The 19,314-nt window shown below is 40.3% G+C and overlaps 2 protein-coding genes across 2 annotated transcripts in view; one reads left to right on the forward strand and one right to left on the reverse strand.

Annotated features, from left to right (window-relative positions):
- Window positions 1–2,553: 2,553 nt before the first annotated feature.
- Window positions 2,554–9,941, reverse strand: LOC146463042 (coiled-coil domain-containing protein 166-like). Its single transcript, XM_085084920.1, has 7 exons — window positions 9,732–9,941; window positions 9,458–9,511; window positions 7,443–7,497; window positions 6,824–6,968; window positions 4,647–4,726; window positions 4,001–4,177; window positions 2,554–3,876 (listed from the first exon to the last, which is right to left on the reverse strand). The coding sequence occupies exons 1-7, from the start codon at window positions 9,848–9,850 to the stop codon at window positions 3,622–3,624; spliced, it is 885 nt and encodes a 294-aa protein (XP_084941046.1). The 5' UTR covers window positions 9,851–9,941; the 3' UTR covers window positions 2,554–3,621.
- A 3,214-nt stretch (window positions 9,942–13,155) lies between these two features.
- The window catches only part of LOC146463043 (gamma-glutamyl hydrolase-like), a gene marked incomplete at its 5' end in the record, with an annotated part of 11,049 nt that continues 4,890 nt past the window's right edge, over window positions 13,156–19,314 (forward strand). Inside the window, 4 exons of the mRNA XM_085084934.1 lie at window positions 13,156–13,204; window positions 13,315–13,392; window positions 18,583–18,694; window positions 19,016–19,066. Of these exons, the coding sequence (XP_084941060.1) occupies window positions 13,156–13,204; window positions 13,315–13,392; window positions 18,583–18,694; window positions 19,016–19,066 (290 nt within the window). The remainder of the gene's footprint in view (window positions 13,205–13,314; window positions 13,393–18,582; window positions 18,695–19,015; window positions 19,067–19,314) is intronic.

The raw sequence follows: 19,314 nt of genomic DNA on the forward strand, positions 1-19,314 counted from the left end.
CCATGGCATAAGTATGTTCTTGAGGTTGGGTAACGCAGGGTGGTATTGCGTTACAAAGGGCAGTATTTTCTTACGTGCATTTTTGTTTCTCTGCTCCAGTGCTTTCTTTCTGTCAGTGAAATTGACCTCCGAGAGATGTTTTTCTACAGTTGTAGCTGGGTAATCTCTATTCTTGAGGCGTGTTGCAAAATTCCTCATATTCTCTTGAAAAGTGTTTTCAGAGGAATTTGTTCTTATTTACACTTCTCTTTTGATAAAACCTTACGTGACGCCTGGATAGAAATTCGTGTATTGGAAGGTCTCTGTAGGCTTGAAGCCCGGGGGGGGGGGGGGTACTCCCCTATATAAGGTATGTAGGTATGTGCCGCCCCAAAGGGTATGGTTTTTGAGCCGTTTTGGTCTGAAATAGGGTATAGATTTTGACAATTACGGTCTGAAATCGGGTCGGGTTTTTGGGGCGGGGAACATTTACGAAGGCTTACAGACATATTTTTCTTCTCAGTACGCAACTGGAACGACTAACTGATAGCGAGAGAAAGAAATAGATAAACTATGTCATTCCAGCTTACTTTTACTCCTTGCGTCAACTTCCGTTCGGCACTGATGCATAATTATCAGGTCTGAAAACGGGTATGAATTTTAGAGGTCAGGTCTGAAAACGGGTGTGGAAAATGGCATGTTTAGGTCTGAAATAGGGTCGGGATTTGAAGACCCGGGCGGCACACCCCCACCAAGAATTCCGAGGAGTACCCCCCCCCCCCCCGGGTTCTTAGCCTGAATCGTGTAAAATGTTTCAAATTTTCTGTGTTCTTGAGTCAGACATTGGTGGGGGCGTGATCGCCGGAACTTGACATAAGCTTTTGTTGGCACTGAGTTTGATATGGCCACGTGGAAAATCGCTTCGATTCCTCCATTATACCAGTTTTGTTTTACTTTTCTTCCGTGTATGGTCTACAGCGACTGTTCCTCCTGTGCTTGGTTTAGTAGATTCCCTCTTAAGTTGTCATGATTTTCTGTCTCGCTTATTGATCTTATAAACTCGCGCGGGCTTACGCAGATCTTTTAAAGATTCTCGGTTTTATCATCGCATGATAAAGGACGTTAAATATGTGTTTCGATCCAGTTGTTGTTGTTATGAACTTGCCATTGCATTCAACTTCAAAAACAAGGTAACAGCGCAATCAAGAGCTATTAACGTGTACGACTGCGAAAGACATTTTTCTAATTAAAAGCACCGGCCCTTTACAATAATGTCGTTGGGCTTAAACGGGCGGTGTCAACTATTTTAAGTGTTACAAAAAAAAAACTTATTTGCATTGATGGTAACATTGAAACAATGCTCCAGTTTTGTTAACAGTAACCCAGCCCTATTAGTGCATTGAACTAGCATCAATTATCTTTGGCTGCAGATAGCTCAGTATGCAATGACGACAAGTTAATGAGTTAATGAAAGAGTTCATTATAAATTTCCTGCGCACAGAACGAGATATCAGGTTCTGCAAATCAATCAAGGACATGCCTGGATTTGGCTCCCACCCTGCAAAGGATCCATTTCATGTTGGACGCTCTCTCCTCCGCAGAGGCTCCTTCATAAACAAAGAGTGAGAAAAAGGGAGCCTCTTTTCTCTCTTCCCATCGTCCCCGGCGCTCCTCGTTATTTTACTCTCTCCAGTCCCTTTTTTGTCCGCCCGAGCACGAAAGAGGCCTCTGCGGAGGAGAGAGTGTTGGATGAAAATTAGCTGACAAAAAGGCACACCAACAATAAGGTTTGCCAAATGGTAATCGACGGCTGAAACACAGAGGTTGCTCAGAGGTGTGCACCATGTGATGGGTTTTAAGTCTGTGGGTACAATGGGTGTAATTACACAGTCTCCAACAGACAGAAATGGAATAAATGCCAGCAGTAAGGACATAGGCATAAACTGGAATGTACTGGGCCATGTCCAGTTCAGTTGATTTACATTTGGTCAACTAGTAATGACCGCCGTAAATAGATTGGTATGGTATCGGGCTTAAAGCACAATCACTCAAAAACCAGCGCCACATCATCATTCCACAAGACTCAGAACAGAAGATAAAATCCGTGCTTTCAAATGACGGCACTCTTGTTCGGATTACTGGGTTCCAGGTGAACTATCACCTGCTGCCATAAGTCCACAGAACTTAAGAAAACAACCATTGGCACAAATAAGCGATATTTCCCCCACTGCAAGTAATGGATTTTGAAAAAATTCGAGTCGTGAAAAAATAGAAAGCCCACAGGATGAATAGGAGTTAGCGTTAACCAAGCAAGTATAAAATAAAATGATCGGAAATACCAAATGGAAGGAATGCAATATTTAGTCATATTTAGTAAAGTCCGAGATCAAACATGCTTATTTTCATGTCTCCATACGAAGCTAGATTAAGCGTCGAGGCAGCACTTTTTACAGACATAAAAGTAACTGAAGATTTTTCTATACTTGCTGAACATGGTGGTTCCAGTTAAACCACCATGCACCATCAAGCGGTTACGAGAGTCCTCTGTGATAAACAAGAGTCCTATACAACAAGTTTTCAGGAAGTTTTTAAGTGACAGATTGTTAGCCGATTTAATGATTTACTTTAAATACCTCTTGGTACAACCAACTGTAAGTCTTCTAACAAAGTTTATCTCAAATCGACACAAAGCCCTACAAAAAGACTTAACAGGGACATAATGTGAAACTCGGGCACAGATGCTCAAATACAAGCCGCACGAGGACGGCTAAACAGAAATTTCTATCGGATTTCCGTTTACACAATTCGCGAAATAACAATACAATGTCTTTAAAAAAACTGAACTTTTCTGTTATATCTCAAGGTTTCACCACCGCTTTCCTTAGGGTCTGAGAGTTGTGATAGTAGCACGTAAGTCATTAAATTGACCTTCATTCCTCACAACTTTTCCAAAACAGTGCATTTAGAACGGTTTTCATTTGAGCGTCTTGAAATCAAAACCAAAGAAACTACTCTGGCCAATAACAACAGATGTAAACAGCGCAATAAACCAATCAAATTCGAAGCAAATAGATGGAGTCGGCGCCAAGCGCGGGAAAACGCGTGCTGGCCCGCATAGGGAACTTAAGACACGACGACGGCGAAGGCAACGAGAACGCCACAAAGCTGTAGGTTTAATGAGCAAAAACAATCGCCCTGCACATGCGTTATAATTATGTTTTTGCACATTTCTTTTGCCCGTCATCAGCAAAACAACATCGTGAAATGACCAAATTCAAGGACGGTTTATTAGAGAACGTGAACACACGACGGTGAATATTTCATTCTCCTTCCTTACTTGAACGCCGTTCCCATCAATTTAGTTCCGGGATACTTCGCCCACATTTGAAGTTGAACGAATTGGAATAATCGCGAAGTAGTACAAGTAACGCGAACTTGTATTTTCAAGTGACGTTTTCGTTAGCGTTGCCGTCATTGCTGCACTGTTTGAGAAAATAGCGCGAGTTTTTTTTTTTAAACTAATCACAGAACATAGTAAAGGAAAGCCAAAGCAAACGTAAATTATTACTGGACACTCGATTCGAAACCGCTCTGATGCCGCAAACAACAAACTCCGGCGGAGTGAGTTCCGTGCCAGCTGTGCTACTTGTCCCCGCCCTCGCCGTCTTCAGTTATGCCAAAATTTTGATGCAGTCTGTTCTGTCTGGATCCCCTGAGTTTCTTTAGGTCTCTACTGTACTGCAGTTCGCGTATTAATCTCTTATGCTGTTCTTCCAGCTCTCGGCGATGTTCGTGCAGGGCTCTTGTTCGCTTGATGAGCTGCAACAACTCCTTACGCAATACGCCGTTTTCTTCCTTGATTCTACGTGTATGCTCGTCTAGACATTGTTTGGCTTCCTTTAAGAAAAACGCATTAAGTGGCCTATTAGCATCTGAATCTGAAACAATATCTCAGAGTTTTGGTTTTGTAAACTTCTGGGCCAGATTTTGCTTGCTAATTGTATATAACTGAGGTACAAACCTGCGAGGCCTGTTGAGCCATTTCCTGTATTTTTGTATCAGACTCGGTTTGATAAGTTCTTTTCTCTCTCAGGAACTGTGATTTCAGTTTCTGGATTGCCTCGGAATGTTTTCCTCTCATTGTGTGAACTTCCTGCTCTAGTTGAGCAATCTCTGCCTGTTGATCTCGTTGTAGAGTCTGCAAAGTGGATGCATGTCAACACTGAATGACATATTTTTCTCTCAGTCGAGGTGCAAGTGTAATAAGGTTGGTAAAACGTAAGTTATATTGAGTTAATTTGATGATTGTTGTGCACCGTGGTTATTAAATCACCAATAACTGCTCCAATCCTAAGAGACAGCAAACCAGGGCAAACCCCTGACAATAGAGAACCGAGGCACCCCTCCCTCCCCTTTGAACATTTAAGAACTAGGGCAACAATCCAGGGCTTAGAGTCCACTTTAAAAATTCAGTGCAAATTCGTATGATCTTTTATATCTCGGAGGGAGAGACCCAGCAACTGAACAACAATAATATTGCTTTCATTTAAGGACTTTGTCCTTGTGTCCTAGCTGCTAAGTCAAGTATTTTACATACCGGTATTTTCGATCAGCATTTCATGTTATCAACAAAGACTATGAGAAGCAGACAATGCACATATAAGTACCTGATACTCTTCTAACTCTGCCAGTTCATTGTTTGTTAAGGCAAGTTCAGCCTCCTTTTCAAGCATCAACTGCTTTAAAGCTAGAAAAACACAAAAGTAAGAACTGTAAGGGATTCTTTGTGCATCGAGTTAAATTCCACTTAGACTACTGTTTCTGTTTGAATCCTGTCAAAATTCCTGCATTGTTCAATCATTGTTCTGCAAGCTTGGCAGCTTGAGAGAAAGGCACAACAACGATATACACATCAGTAAACTCTTACTTTCCAATAAAAAGGGGTACATTAAAAAAGCTAATTGGTCATCTGGACTCTGCTGAATGCAATTCCATGTATCTCAGAATGTTGTAATTCTAAGGACAGCAAAATTATCACCAGTTATGTATATTTTGGCCAACTAATTACTCTTTGGCTGATTGATCATGGCATTCAAGAGGCACTGATGATCTTAAGGTGAAAATGGTTAAAGTCTGGACTGACACTGTTCAGTGCTGTCATGCTGTTTCACAACACTGTCTCTCCCAACTCCTTGCATAAATAGGTACCGGTGAACTGTAAAGGAAATGATGGGGGGAACCCTAAGATGGACCAGCAGTCCATCTGATGTAGTAGCCATTATACAATGAACAGTGTAAAACTCCCGTTTTGATTGGTCTAGAGGAGTGTGTGTTTAGAGTATAGACGCACGATTGATGTCATTCGAGTGGTGTGACCAGTGCATGTGATCAGAGTCTAGAGTCCAGCCAGAGCGACTGGTGAACAAAGTTTTGCAAACTGTTTTTACAAGTAGTGGACAAACACAGGAAAATTTACGCATTTTCGCAATTTTAGGGAGGGTAGTACCAAGCTAACTTGAGGTTAATTAAGGCGGCCCTCAAGAGTTAAATATTATTGGAATTTAGAGATATTGGTTTTTGTGTTGGGAGTAAAACTGGAGTACCCGGAGAAAAACTCTTGGAACAGGGATGAGCAATTACAAACTCAACCCACATGTGGGTATCAGGTGACATTGGTGGGAGGTGAGTGCTCCCACCACTGTGCAATCCCTGCCCCTACCTTTTGCCCTGTACATGAGCATACTTTGAACACCACTCAGCATCTCCTTAGGAGAGGTGTCTACTCATGACAGGTAATGTCTGGGCCAAACACTATGTAGGTGTCCACTAATAATAATAATAATAATAATAATAATAATAATAATAATAATAATAATAATTATAATAATAATTATAACAATAATAATAATAATAATGATAATGATAATGATAATAATAATAATAATAATAATAATAATAATAATAATAATCAAACAAAAAGGTTTCGTTTTCAGGATCGAAAATTTATGTTGAAATACAAGCTTTTGATTCCCTCACGGAATCTTTGTCAAGTGGTGTAGGACGTTTTGTCACATGATTAAGTTGATAAAATATCACGTGACAAAACGTCCCGGTAGATTGCCGGGAGCTCATATCCAATGTCAGAGCCTGGCAATGAATTTCGATAGCCTCTCTAATTCTTCTTTGGAAGAAAAGGCATGTGCTCCCTTGAAACAATTATTGACGAGGAAGAAAGTCGAGGACATGCCTTTTCTTCCAAAGAAGAATTAGAGAGGCTATCGAAATTCATTGCCAGGCTCCGACATTGAATCGTGACATTGGATATCAGCTCCTGGCGATCTACCGGGATGTTTTGTCATGTGATATTTTATCAACTTAATCATGTGACAATACATCCTACACCACTTGACAAAGATTCTGAGAGGGAATCGAAAGCTTGTATTTCAACATAAATTTTCGATCCTGAAAAGGAAACCTTTTTTTTTGATTTAGTATGACAGGAACAAGGAACAATTTTTTCTGAAACTAACAATAATAATAATCATCTTATCTTATCTTATCTTATCTTATCTTATAATAATAATAATAATAATAATAATAATAATAATAATAATAATAATAATAATAATAATAATAATAATTATAACAATAACAATAATAATAATTTTTATTGAAAATGTACATTAGCATCCAAATGAGATCATGAGTGAGTGTCCACTTACATGAACCGTGTAGTCGAGGCATCCAGTAATGTTTGTGTGTGGCTGAGATCAAAACTGACGGTGCATTTACTGGATAGCTGCTTACTTATGAGACATCCCAATTCATTGAGATTTGACTTTACCTTGTTTCTTGTCTTGATACTCTTTTAACATCTGCTCCCTCTGCTGCTTGATGTTCTCCAGTTCCTGCTGATTATTGTCGCTGAGGGATATTATAGTTGTCTGCCTTTTCTGTGTCTTCTTAGCCATGTATGACATATACTCATGCTGAAAATATTAAGTGTTGATCACTATCTGCTGTAAGACAGGGAAGTACAGTAGACTTGCCCTACATTGTATCTCAAACATGAGCTATCGAAACCCTTTTCCTTGATACTCAGTCTACAGCACCGTAAAAACCGGCAGATAAGATGTTGCTATTTATCCAAACATTTTGTTTAGAATCAGGGGTGTCAGCTCATGATCCGCTTATACTGTATGCTGAGAAAAAAAACATCACTGATTTCTTTCAGTCTCTGATGCCTGAGAGTCTGAAGCCATTTCCCGTTAGCAACAACCCACTAGAGGTCATACTGCAGGAGCATTCAACATTCCATGAAGGGCTCCTTTTCATTGCTTTCCCTCCAATTACCTTACTCTCGCCAATAGAAAGATATGAATGCCTACTAGAAGCTGATCAACGAAAGCTTGTGACTCATCCATGTCCTGAGGGGCTACTCATGTTGTACAGTAGGCACTTACACTTTCCAGTCTTGTTTGCTGAGCCTCTTCTTGCAGCCATTCATTTTCTTTTCTTCTGTTTTCAAGCTGTTAAGAAACTTTACACTGTATGAAGATTTCTTTATTCTTAACAATATGTTTGAGTTTCACATGTATAGACCATTTCCATAATGGATCATAACCCACTGATTAGTTTTTGTGACATTGGACAACAATTTAACAACAGTCACCCATTTTTTTTTCATTGAGAAAAACAAAGAAAGAACATCATAGTTTTAGGTCATACACGTAGTTGTTGTAATCCAATAACTATTACAGTTTAACAAAATCTAGTAAAATTGTTAGCTTGCATTTATTTGGAAGCAATCATGCTGTTGCCACCACTGCCTGTTTTGTCCTTTCTGGAGCAAACCAGATGTATTTGAGAAACTAATCAGAGGGTTATAAAATTAATGAATAGACCCTTTTCCAGCTTGCTGGTATACTGGAAGATAATGCCCTTAGCCCAAATATTGTCCTCAAAATTTCACTGCTGCCCCCCAAAAAGCTTGCTTCTCAGTCAACTGTTCATTTTTCAAACAGTCTTTCAGCCTCTGGTATTCTCCTCCGAGATGCATGTACCAGCTGCCTGAAGGGGATTATTTACTAAATAATGCACAGACTATACAATACGCTGTACATGCACTGGTGTGTCTTGTAGGCAAACGTTACAAGTGACTATAAATATAACTGAGTATAAAAGCACTTTCCACAGTACAGAAAAATTATGATGAGTAAAAATAATCACTTTATGTGAACGTGGTATCCAATATGTAAACAATAGCCTCCATTTGGCGCGAAAATATGCTCAGATATTTGTTCGCGGACATTATCTGTTCCGAGAAGCCAACAGTTTTCCGAGAGCGAAGCTCGAGGAAAACTGTGAGCTTCCAGGAGCAGATAATGTCCAAGGACAAATATCTGGGCATATTTTTAAAGTCGAATGAAGGCCATTGTGGTTATTATCCTTCAAATATTTTTGGCAACATGTAGCAACGAGCTTGAGTATTTGAACATTTCGTTTAAGAACAGTTTACTGTCAAAAACGTTTAGAGCGTATGTTGTTTTCTGATACTGCTTTATCGACCAGCAGGTTTATCTCTCCTTCTGTCACAAAAGCAAACCGTTCCCCCATCTTGACATTAATTTTAATTGCAAACTTGACGCGCCTTGAAGTTTTGAAATTGGGGAATATCACTTGGGGATTATCATCGGATATTCCCCAGTTTTAGCTGGGGTATATTCAGTCATGTGAGGCGTTTAGACCAATCGCGTGCGAGCAAAAATATTTGATGGATTATAAGTATTGATATTGTTCAGATTTACTTGGAAGTTGGAAAAATGTGTTTTGGTTAATTGTGAGGAGAGGAGAAAGCTGGAGTGGCCAAGAAAACCTATTGGATCAAGAAAGAGAACCAACAACAAACTCAACCCACATATAATGCTGGAGGTGAGCTCTCACTGCTTGCCAGTAGTCTCTGGAGGTGAGAAAAATGATTTGATCTGGTGTTGCAAGTTGGGGGTGTATCTTTTAATTGGGTACCATTTGCAGAACTACAGTGAGAAACTACATCACTACATTTCAACATCATAGACCCTTTCACGGTTTTTTAAACTTTTGACATAGAATAATCAGCAAAAATCCATCAACACTGCTGGAAAGAACGCCTTAAAATCAATAAAGTTGCCAAGTTTGAGAAGTGGTATGTTGAAACCTAATGATGACAATGAGGAAATGCATCTGCAAAGTTGGTATGGTGGGAGCAAGTTTGTGCCTCCACCATACAAACATCTGTAAAATTTCGTGACTTTGTAAAGCTATATCTTCGCTTGCTTCTGACATTATCACTCTTGTATTTGGCAAGTTTACTAATTTTAAAGAGCTCTTTCAAGTAGTGTTGATGGTTATTTCTAACTGGTCCTTATCAAAAGTTGAAAAAACCGTGGAAGGGTATATCCTTACTGTTGCAATGGTTATTTATTACATTGAAGGATACAGTTCCTCTACTTCTCTCTTTAAACTTGATAATTTTTCTGTCAAAACCTCCAGTCTGTATTGGTATAAAAATTTCAAACAAAGCATGAGCAACAGACTGCATAAAGCTGACCACTGATAGGTGCCTCTAAAATTTAACCAATTACACGGTTCTTCACTGACTTAAGCTAAATCGTAATTTACCTTCAAGTTTTCATACGGTAAGTAATTTCATCTTAATAAATTTAATTAGATCAATCAGATGTAAATGTATAAGCCAGGATAAGCTTACTTACTCTTTTCTTAGCTCCTGCTCCTTTTCCGTAGGTTTAGGCTTCCCCCCTCCTTCCTCCCCTTCCGTGTCACCCTTGCTGCTTCCTTTACCCTTCTTTTTACCTTTCTTTTTAGCCGGCATCTCATCTATTTTCCAGTACAACAGATTATACCGCGAAGATCGCGAAGAGCCTCGAGAATATAAACATTTTCGGTCTCCTTGGACTCCTGAACGTCCGCGATCACGAAGCGGTTATCAGATGTACTTCATATATGGCTCACGCAACCACCCTTTTGTTCAAAAGGGCATTAGTGCTGGTTCGCGTCAAATACCTTACTGAATAGAATAGAATAGAAGAATAGCATAGACTGTTTATTCACAACTACATCGCAGTCATTAGACTGAATTGCGTATTTTACAGAGAAATATATAAATAGGTAAATGTTAAAACTAATTACAATCATATGTACATGATATAAAAATATAAGTATCTAATGGGATTAAAATATGTTTAGTTACTAGCTATGTACTACGCGTTGTTTGTTGCTAGGCATCTTTTGAAATTGCATACACAAAATACTGTCTAAAGCGGTCTGTGCGCGAGCGTGGTAGATGATATGTTCTCTGTTGTCGCAGGCAGTAGCTTTGTTCATTTCTTGGAGGCAGTAAATTGTGTAGTTTATGCCCCGAGTTGTTGGCGATTGAATCAAAGAGTCGTTTACATAGTTCATTGCGTCTCTCTTTTAGCGTTGGCAGGCCTAGGCTGTTCAAGCAGTCCTGATATGACATATCTGGGAGAATTATGGAAAGCACTCTTTTTTGTATTCTCTCCATATCCTCACTGAGATAAGCGGGAAGCGCGTGATGGAAGAGGGGAGCGCAATATTCTAGAACAGATCTGATTGTTGTACAATAGAAATTAACAATGTCATTATAAGGTACACGAGCCCTTTTCAGGAGAACAATGAAATATATCCGCTTGTTTGCCTTCTTAATGCAATCTACGACGTGAATGTTCCATTTGAGGTCACTAGATATGGTAACACCCAGGATTTTGGGGCAATCGATGACGGGAAGGGCTTTGCTATCTACTACAAGTGGAGAAAAGTTATGAGGATTTTCCTTAAAGTCAATAATTAACTCTTTGCACTTGTCAGCGTTGAGTTGCATCAGCTGGGATTGGGACCAGGTGTCCACCGCAGTAACAACGCGTTGTACGTCACCCAGGGAGCAACGGGGTATGGTTTGAGAGAAGGTAGTATCATCTACGTACTTCCACGTTGGGTCGTCAACTTTGAGATCGTTTATCATGAGCAGAAAGAGCCATGGTCCGAGTTTGGCTTTCTGTGGGACCCCGGCCGGGACTGGGCCCCACTCAGAGAAACTGTCTGCCGACAGTTTTATCCGTTGTTGCCGGTTTATCAGGAAATCGGTTAACCAGGCTTTGATGCTGCGCGGCATGTCAAGACCATTGATCTTGGCAACGAGGATCGTATGATCAATGAGATCAAATGCCTTTCGATAGTCAAATAACACGACCCTGACGGCTGCCCCTGTCCCGCCTGTAGCCTGTGACCAGTGGTGAAACATCGAGATCAGGGCGAATAAGGTGGAGGATTCGGGGATGCCGCCATACTGATCATAGTCGATCTTCTTGAGTACTGCGGGACCAACATGAGTGGCTACAACAAAGTCTTCCGCGAGTTTCGAGATGGTGGGGGTCAGGGAAATGGGGCGCAGATGCTTACTTAGGTCTTCAACAGGCTTCTGTTTGGGTAGCGGTACAACGTCAGCTAGCTTCCACGGCGAGGGCAGCTTTTGCTCTTTATAGCTGGAGTTGAGTATAGCCGTAACGGGTTCAACAAGAACCTCTGCATACTCTCGCAGGAGCCAGTCAGAGGAAGACAGTCAGGTCCGGCTGCTTTACGCGGGTTTAATTGCTTCAAAGCAGCCTAGACCGCAGACTCGGATACAGACAACACATAGAGTTCATCCTCGTGGGCTGCGATTGCCCCCAAGGGCATTTTTAGTTAAGTTTTATAAGGGCTTGTGTACACGTTTCTGTTTTCTATGTTTGTCAACTAATTGTATCTCAACTTATATAAGTATCATTATTGATATTGTAACCGTTTATTTCAGTCCATTTTTCAGGGCACGCGGAGCGGGTTTTGGAGTGTGTGTGTGTGTGCGGGGGCATGCTCCCCCGGGAAAAAATTCAAATTTAAGTCTTCTGAAATGGTTAGAAATGCATCAAAAATTGTCAACACTGATGTAAATTTTTAATTGTGTCGACTAAAATATGTTTTCTTTTCTTTTGAAGTAAGGAGTCAATGCTTCAGTCTGGCCCTTACATTTGACCAACACAATGGGCTGATGAGGCAGAAATTTCCACTTGTTTTCTTGTGAAAGCCAGCAGCTTGTGAAGACCCATTTTCGTTGTTCATGTTTCCGTAAATCATATGTGCTTCTTTGTTCGTTTTGACAGCGGGATTGAATGATTCTCCATTTCAAAGTACGCGGCGTAACGGCGATAACTGAGTAGCTTTCATAAGTGAATGCCTTTGTACAAAAACTCCCTCGAACTTATTCAGTGACGAAAATTTATCTTCGTGAAAAACCGATCCAAGAACGAATGAAAATAGAAATAACAGCTGAAATTACATTATTTCACGGTTGAAATCTAGTCGTCCGTTCAGCAGCAAAACTAACGACAAAGTATCTGAAATTGTCGGGTTTGTCGGAGAATAATATACCTAATAATATGTAAGGTAACTTGTTTCTGTAAGTGATGGATATGGTTAAGTAAAATAAAATAAAATATTTTTTTAACCATCCAAAAAGTGGGGGGGGGGGGGGGGGGTTAGTTTTTAACCTGCGATAAGGCGTTGTTTTTTTCGGGGGAGCGCGAAAGTGTGGCAGCACGAGAGTCGGCGGTCGGGAGAAGGAAGAAAAAAAAACCCGCCTGATACAATTACTGCACGCCTGAGTCGTCTGCCGCCACTCCAGAATCTGGACCTTTGTATGTAGACCGTTTGCCAACGGCAAAGGTCATTAATTATTACACTCTCTCCAGTGACCCGAACTTGTGCTGCCTGCTTTGTGACCTGGAGCTAATGGTCACCATTTTGTGCTTTCAGAACATCGAGGGAATTAGAAATGGCTGTTTTGTTTTATAACCCAGCTTCAGTAACCTTCTAGTGTATTTTATTTTGCAGGCCACTACCGAGAAACATTTGACATTTGACATAGCCGTGAGTAAGCGGATGCTCGAACTGTACCTGTCATGTCCGTTTTAAGAGGAAACGCCTCTTCATGTACCCGTTTAAAAACCACTCTACGGGCCTGTATATATGACAATCTTGCCAGACCCGTTATTCGGCCACTTTATTATCTTAGTTCGACGGGATAATTTTTACTACATGTGGCTTCTTCTTGCGTGAGACTAACTGGCAGGTCCTAACAGCAAGGTTTTGTTAGCGGTGTTGTTACATCCCGGTACTTGCACGAAGGCCGCATTCGTTTCCCTCACCGTTTCGTATAACAGTGTGGCTGACAGATGTTCCCTTCCTTCTTTCCGCTGAGTGTCTCTTTCTTTTTACCAGCAGTCTTCCTGCTTTGCGATGCTGGCCATGGAGGTTTTCTTACTGATAAAGCAAAGATAAAGACGGATCGTCCAATTATCGGTGAGTAATCAAATTGATTAAAGATAAACATGTTTGAATTAAAGGGGAAGTATCACGCGAATTTGATGTAATTTTTAAAACCCAAAAATACAACAATAATTGTCTATTTTTTGTATATATTATCACCCTAGTGCAATAAAACTTTCGATAAGTTCCCCTTGCCAAAGACAGAGTAGGTCATAATAGATTGAAACTTGAAAAATGTTAGGCTAACGTTTTTCAGGTTCTCGCATTTTTGTGTCCAAAAGGAGCTAGAACAGATCACGAGTTGATTCTTTCAAGAATTGAGTTGATTTCTTTCCTCTCGTTGTTCTAGAATTAATTCGTGGCCGAGCGAAAGTCCTATTTCACTATTTTTAACAAAAGAGCTCAAAACCCATGACACTTCCCCTTTAAAGCCATGTTTTGGGCCCTGCTGATAACAAATCTATAACACCACGATTACATCTCATTAAGAGAAAATGGATGTAATTAATCCTTGTTGTCGCGTATTTTTAGGAGTGAGGAAACGTAATTTCAAGAGTCGTTTCAATATACTGTCATACTTGTAGGCCCTACCGAAATGTCATAGGCTAGGACCAGCGAGACTATTCCTGCTGAATTCGGCTCGGCCGGTTGTTATTTTTAGCCTGTATAGCAGTCGTTTCCTTTGCAAGCGATCACGAGAAGCGAATGATAGCATCCGGGGCGACGGAACAACAAAAATATCTCCCTCCTCCATTATTTTTGCTTGTTCTCCTCGGAAACTATCGTTCGATTCTTGGGCTCGTTTGGCCTGATAAAACGACAGTTACACAGGTCGTTGTCCATGAAAACGAGATTGATGACTTTAAACCCAGTGTGAGTTCATTCCGGTTTTATTCTTGTGCCTCTGTACCAGTCTTGCCTACTTCCAATCTCGTACCCGGAGGACAAATTCTCTGACTCTTTGGCCACCGATTGGTTGCCTGGAGAGAATCTGGGTACTGGAATTTTTCACCCCAGAAATCGGGCAGTAAAAAATTAGACGTTCCAATCCGCGAATAGTCGCCTGCCATTTTTCAGATGCTACACATTGCAACTGAGTAAAAATTATAATTGCTCTCTGTGTTGATACCAAAGTTAGTGTATCTTTGATTATTTTTTTCACTTGCAAACAACAAATGGGGAGAATGGAGTTCCACGTATTTGTTCATTTCACTGTGCAAAAATGTTGCTTGTTTATCTTGATTTGCGTGGGGAAACCGGTTGGCCCACGGTTTGAACAAATGTTGAGCAAAACTCTTGAATAGAAATTCCGTTCGAGTCCGCCGTGTGCCGAGAGTCTGGGGCTAACGGACCAAGGTTGGCGCGGAGCCGGGAACTGGTAAAAAAGGTTTCCGTTGGGGTATTTTGGAGTTACATTTTGATCACAATAATCACACCAAAAAACATCTGTAAACTAATTAGTTGTAAACAAATCTAGCTTCACGACATATTATTTCATTATTTACAAGAAATATAATGATCAAGGTTTTGTCTTACTGTTTCGTTAAAAGTTTCCAAGAAATTTCTAAAAGTTGCGTTAAATTGAAGACTTCGAAGCTTTAACTAACCTTTTTGCATGAGCGAAACACTCTAATTATTTACTGACAAAGAATAAAGGATTTTTCACGTGAATGAATGGATCAGCCATTAGACCTGGCAAGAGAACACACACAGCGGGTGTCTGCAGGTTACGCGAAAGATGGAACAAAGAGATGCAGCACAATAGCAAGATGACACAAACTGATCGTTTCTCGTTATCAGATTGTCAAAACTTCACGTTGAATTTACAACTGCTTGGCCAAACCGCGTGTCAAGACTGAGTTACAAGTACTTGTAGAAGGCCGCCGGGACCTTAAGCCAAAAGATGTTCTGAAATGACGTTGTATTTTAATCATGCATTTTTGAAGTTGATGCCGACTTTTGGAATTATCAGTACGGATACTTTTTTTTCACTGTGCCTTTAATATTCTATCATCGATATATGGGACAAATCGCTCAATTATAGGTTAGCACACTCATATGAATTTTTAGCTTAGTCTGCTCAAATTCCCTACGATTTCGGTAAAGTCATGCCAAGCTAAAACGCCAATATACAAATGCTATGTCAGACTGGGCAAAAATAGTTAAGGATGCTTTGTAGACAAACAAAACTTTTTTTGTTTGCATAACGTTCTACAATAACAGGTTAAGATATAAATTTACCACAGTGTTTATCTCAGTCTAAAAAAAGTTTGGCTTATCACTAATTTCTCAATATTGAAAATGAGTCCTTTTTGGCTTTTTTTGTTAGTTAGACATATATAAACACTTTTTATTAGTGACAGAATCTAATAACTCTTTGCTGCCACGCAACACAAAGGACAGCATAAATAACTAGAATACTGTATGTGAAAAGAATTTCTCAAACTCATTAATAATTCATCAAGAGAAAACAAAGAAAATCACTACCGTGATCGTGGTTTACATATGTGATCCTAATTACCATAAATTTTTGCCAACTTTAGACTTGAATTTCTCCAAGAATTATTGATCATTTGAGACGCCATATCAAACACTCCAAAGTGGGGTTTCATCAAATATCCAAACCCCTCGAAGTCGTTTAAAAAAACTCGGCTGCGCCTCGTTTTTTCAACCTACTTCTCAGTGTTTGGATATCTGATGAAACACACCTTCTCGTGTTTGATATATTACTTGAAGTCAGAATACAGACATTGTTGTAAAATAAAAAAAAAAAAAAAGAGAGAGGGAGGAACGTTTTAAAGCGGAGCACATTTTTCCATTCGCCGTTGTCGTCTTGTCTTCAGCTCTTTGGTTTAACATGATCATGCAACAATTAAATGAAGGAACAAATGTATTGTATCCAAGCTACCCGCCGCTTCTAAGCTGTTCTCGTGTCCTATTAAGCCACAATAGGTTTGGCGGGATGCGGGATATGGCCTTTTTTGCGGTGATATTCGGGATGCGAGCTAAAACTGACAGTGGGAAGCGGGAATTGTGATGCGAGAATCGGAAGGGGAACAGAGCGGTATACAGGATTTCAATTTTTACTTGACTTCGTAAATTGACCAACACAAACTGGTACAAATGAATGCTTTGTGCGTATAGATGTGTGAGATTTGCAGTTATGATCCCGCAAAAGCTCTGAACCCTGTGTACTCTGTATACATTATCGCTTAAATCTTGCGTAAGTATCAGACCTTAATTATAGGTCTATGAGTCCAATTGTGAGCTTTTACGTTTCTGACACTAGACTTAAGTCCGTTCTCCACCGAAACGAAGCCTTGATACGGGATGATGTTTCAAACCTGCCAGAGTACCTGCAGACCCCATGGTAATGTGGCCGAGAACAATAGTGACGCCAATAGTGTCCCTGTCGTTTTTGCAGTTCGGCCTGTAGAAGCCTGATGACAGGCCCGTAGCAGGGGGAGGGGCAGGGGGGGGGCTTGAGCCCCCCCCAGATTTTTTGGAAGTTAAAAAACAATGTGCCAAAAGATGATAATTAAAACAGATTAATGTGCACTGATCAATCAGTCTTGAACTCTGATGCTGCAAGTGTCTTTTCACAACCTTCAATAATTTGTTTACTACCTGTCAGTTTCTTTCGCTAACAGTTTGTTTTTATATACAACGGCAACGAAGGCACTCCTACCTTGTGAATCGGAAATAAGAACCAAAATGCCGCAACCAATCTCAAACCGTGAAAGCTGTTGAAATAAACTACTTGTTTTTTAAGACATCCGTTCATTGATAGCAATATAAATGCCCTTACTTTATGACAGTTTAGTATTCGCGCGTTGTCGAACAGCCACACAAATATGTCCTCTCAAGAGCAAAATTTTCCTGCAGTCGGATTCTCACTGCCCGATTCCAAATTTAAAAAGAGAAAGAAAGGCTTGTCCTTGTTTGTTTACGTCCTCCTTCAAACGTGAAATTAGGAACACGGGGTAGTCCGCGTAAAAAAAAAACGGCAAAAAAATGTACCAAAAAGTGTGACGCAGGTGCAAAGTTGTTGATTCGCTTACTAAATCTACTGCTTTTTTATGTTCTTGTTGCATCTTAAACTCCCTAATCTGTCTTTTTTTTGGGGTGACGGACCGGGGGGGGGGGGGGGGGGAGAAGAGTAGTTTTGTTTAACCATTTTGCTCGGCCCCCCTAGTTATTTTAGCCTTGCTACGAGCCTGTGATGACCTATTAACACAAATAAATTATACTTTTGCGAACCTCCAAATTGTTTGACATTGACTGTAAAGAACTGTCTATCCGTGGTCCATCACAAATCACCTTTGTGCACTGTTCTCGAATACACGAGGAATATTGGAACTACAGTGAAGGAGAGTGTAAATAAGACTACAAACTGGGCAGCATTTTATTATACCAAGCCAAATAAAGTCGTGGTATCCCGTGCCAGGCCGTGCAGCGTCCCTTTCTGGAATTCCATTAGCGCCACAACTTCCACCTGCAGTGATTAGTACTCAAGATGCCCAGCTCATGAAAGAATGGGCACACACCTTTGGAGCCACAGTTCGCCAAAGAACTGTTAGACAGGAGACGATGATAGCTAGCTGGCTAGAGCAGAAACTTTGCCCGATTTCCTCCTCGAGAGAGACATTGTTTTGATCTAAGAGGAGATGTTCACCGTTCTGAAGATGGAAACGGGTATAAGACATGTAGCAGTGTTGAAGAGGAAGACATTAAGACAAGGATGAATCACAAAGAGTTTCTGCTTTGGATAGGGAAGCGAACTTCCCTACTTCCTGCGGCGCTCATGAAGAGAGATGAACGTTTATCGTTTTTGCTTTATCCTATATATAGGGCCCGTTTAACCGGTTTCAACATTTGTCCAACATCCTTTTAACTCAACAAAAGTTGAGCGGATGTTAGGCAAATGTTGGAAAAATGTTGAACGAAGTATTCAAACGGCTTCAACACCATTCAACATTTTCGAGAACAAAGCAATGTTGAATCAATGTTGAATAAAAGTTTAAATCAATTTAAATTTGATTAACACGCTTTCAACAAGCTTGTAACAATTTTACACCTTCAACAATGTTGAACAATCTGTTCAAACGCCCCCGACATTTGGTTCAACAAAGTGTTGAATGCATGTTGAAGCAAATGTTGAAACCGCGGTTTAAATGGGCCTTTATTCAGATTTTACTTGATGTATGTTCTCTTTTCGCCAAGGTATTGTAACTCAAGAGACCGGTGGCAAACTTAAGGCGTTCGGTGATCAGTATCTTGTGGCAGTCTACGTCAAGTTTCTAGAGTCTGCTGGGGCCCGTGCTGCCCCTATATTGTATCCTTTAAATAAGAAAACTAACTGCTGATCATAAATAGTTTGTTCTGTTCCATTCTCTCCAAAACGTTGGCGATTCTTTATTTGATCAGAATATGTTCAAACGCCTTGAAACTTCGCAAATTCATTATTTCTTTCACCATAGTGTCCTGTTACAGCCTCTAACAACGCAGACATTTGTTGCTGTTTTTTTCTTGGGGAGGGGGACCCACATAACTCACAGTATCTTCCTCTCACACACGACTCTACTAAAAACAATGGCTTGTGAGGCTGGCCCTATCAGTAAGAACACTACAAATAAAATTCCTTTACTAAGTACAGTGTAAACTCCAGCATGGAAGAAGTAGAAATAATGTTCAATTTGCTTAACGGGTAAGTCAACATTTTTCCCTTGCATGGTCCCTGTATAAACAAGCTGCAACAATCATCAACATGGGTTTGGGAGCGTCGCTCAAATATATTTCTGACTCAATACCCTGAAAGATACTGGGAAAACTACGATGTTTGTCAGTTTTTGCTTTAAACCGCTATCAAACCATAATATTAAACCCTTTTTGGGTAATCACGTTATTTTACATAGGAACCCTCTATCAGGGAAGGATATTTGGAAGTAATGAGAA

The sequence above is a fragment of the Pavona decussata genome, unplaced genomic scaffold (genome assembly GCF_977016875.1).
Source record: "Pavona decussata unplaced genomic scaffold, jaPavDecu1.1 SCAFFOLD_181, whole genome shotgun sequence".
Lineage (NCBI taxonomy): Eukaryota > Metazoa > Cnidaria > Anthozoa > Scleractinia > Agariciidae > Pavona > Pavona decussata.

Coding starts and splice junctions, on each gene's coding strand:
- LOC146463042 (XM_085084920.1), bottom strand. CDS start 9,850: ATGCCGGCTAAAAAGAAAGGTAAAAAGAAGGGTAAAGGAAGCAGCAAG. Junction 6,969..7,442: donor AGCAAACAAGACTGGAAAGT/GTAAGTGCCTAC, acceptor TAATATTTTCAG/CATGAGTATATGTCATACAT. Junction 4,727..6,823: donor GTATCAAGACAAGAAACAAG/GTAAAGTCAAAT, acceptor GTGTTTTTCTAG/CTTTAAAGCAGTTGATGCTT.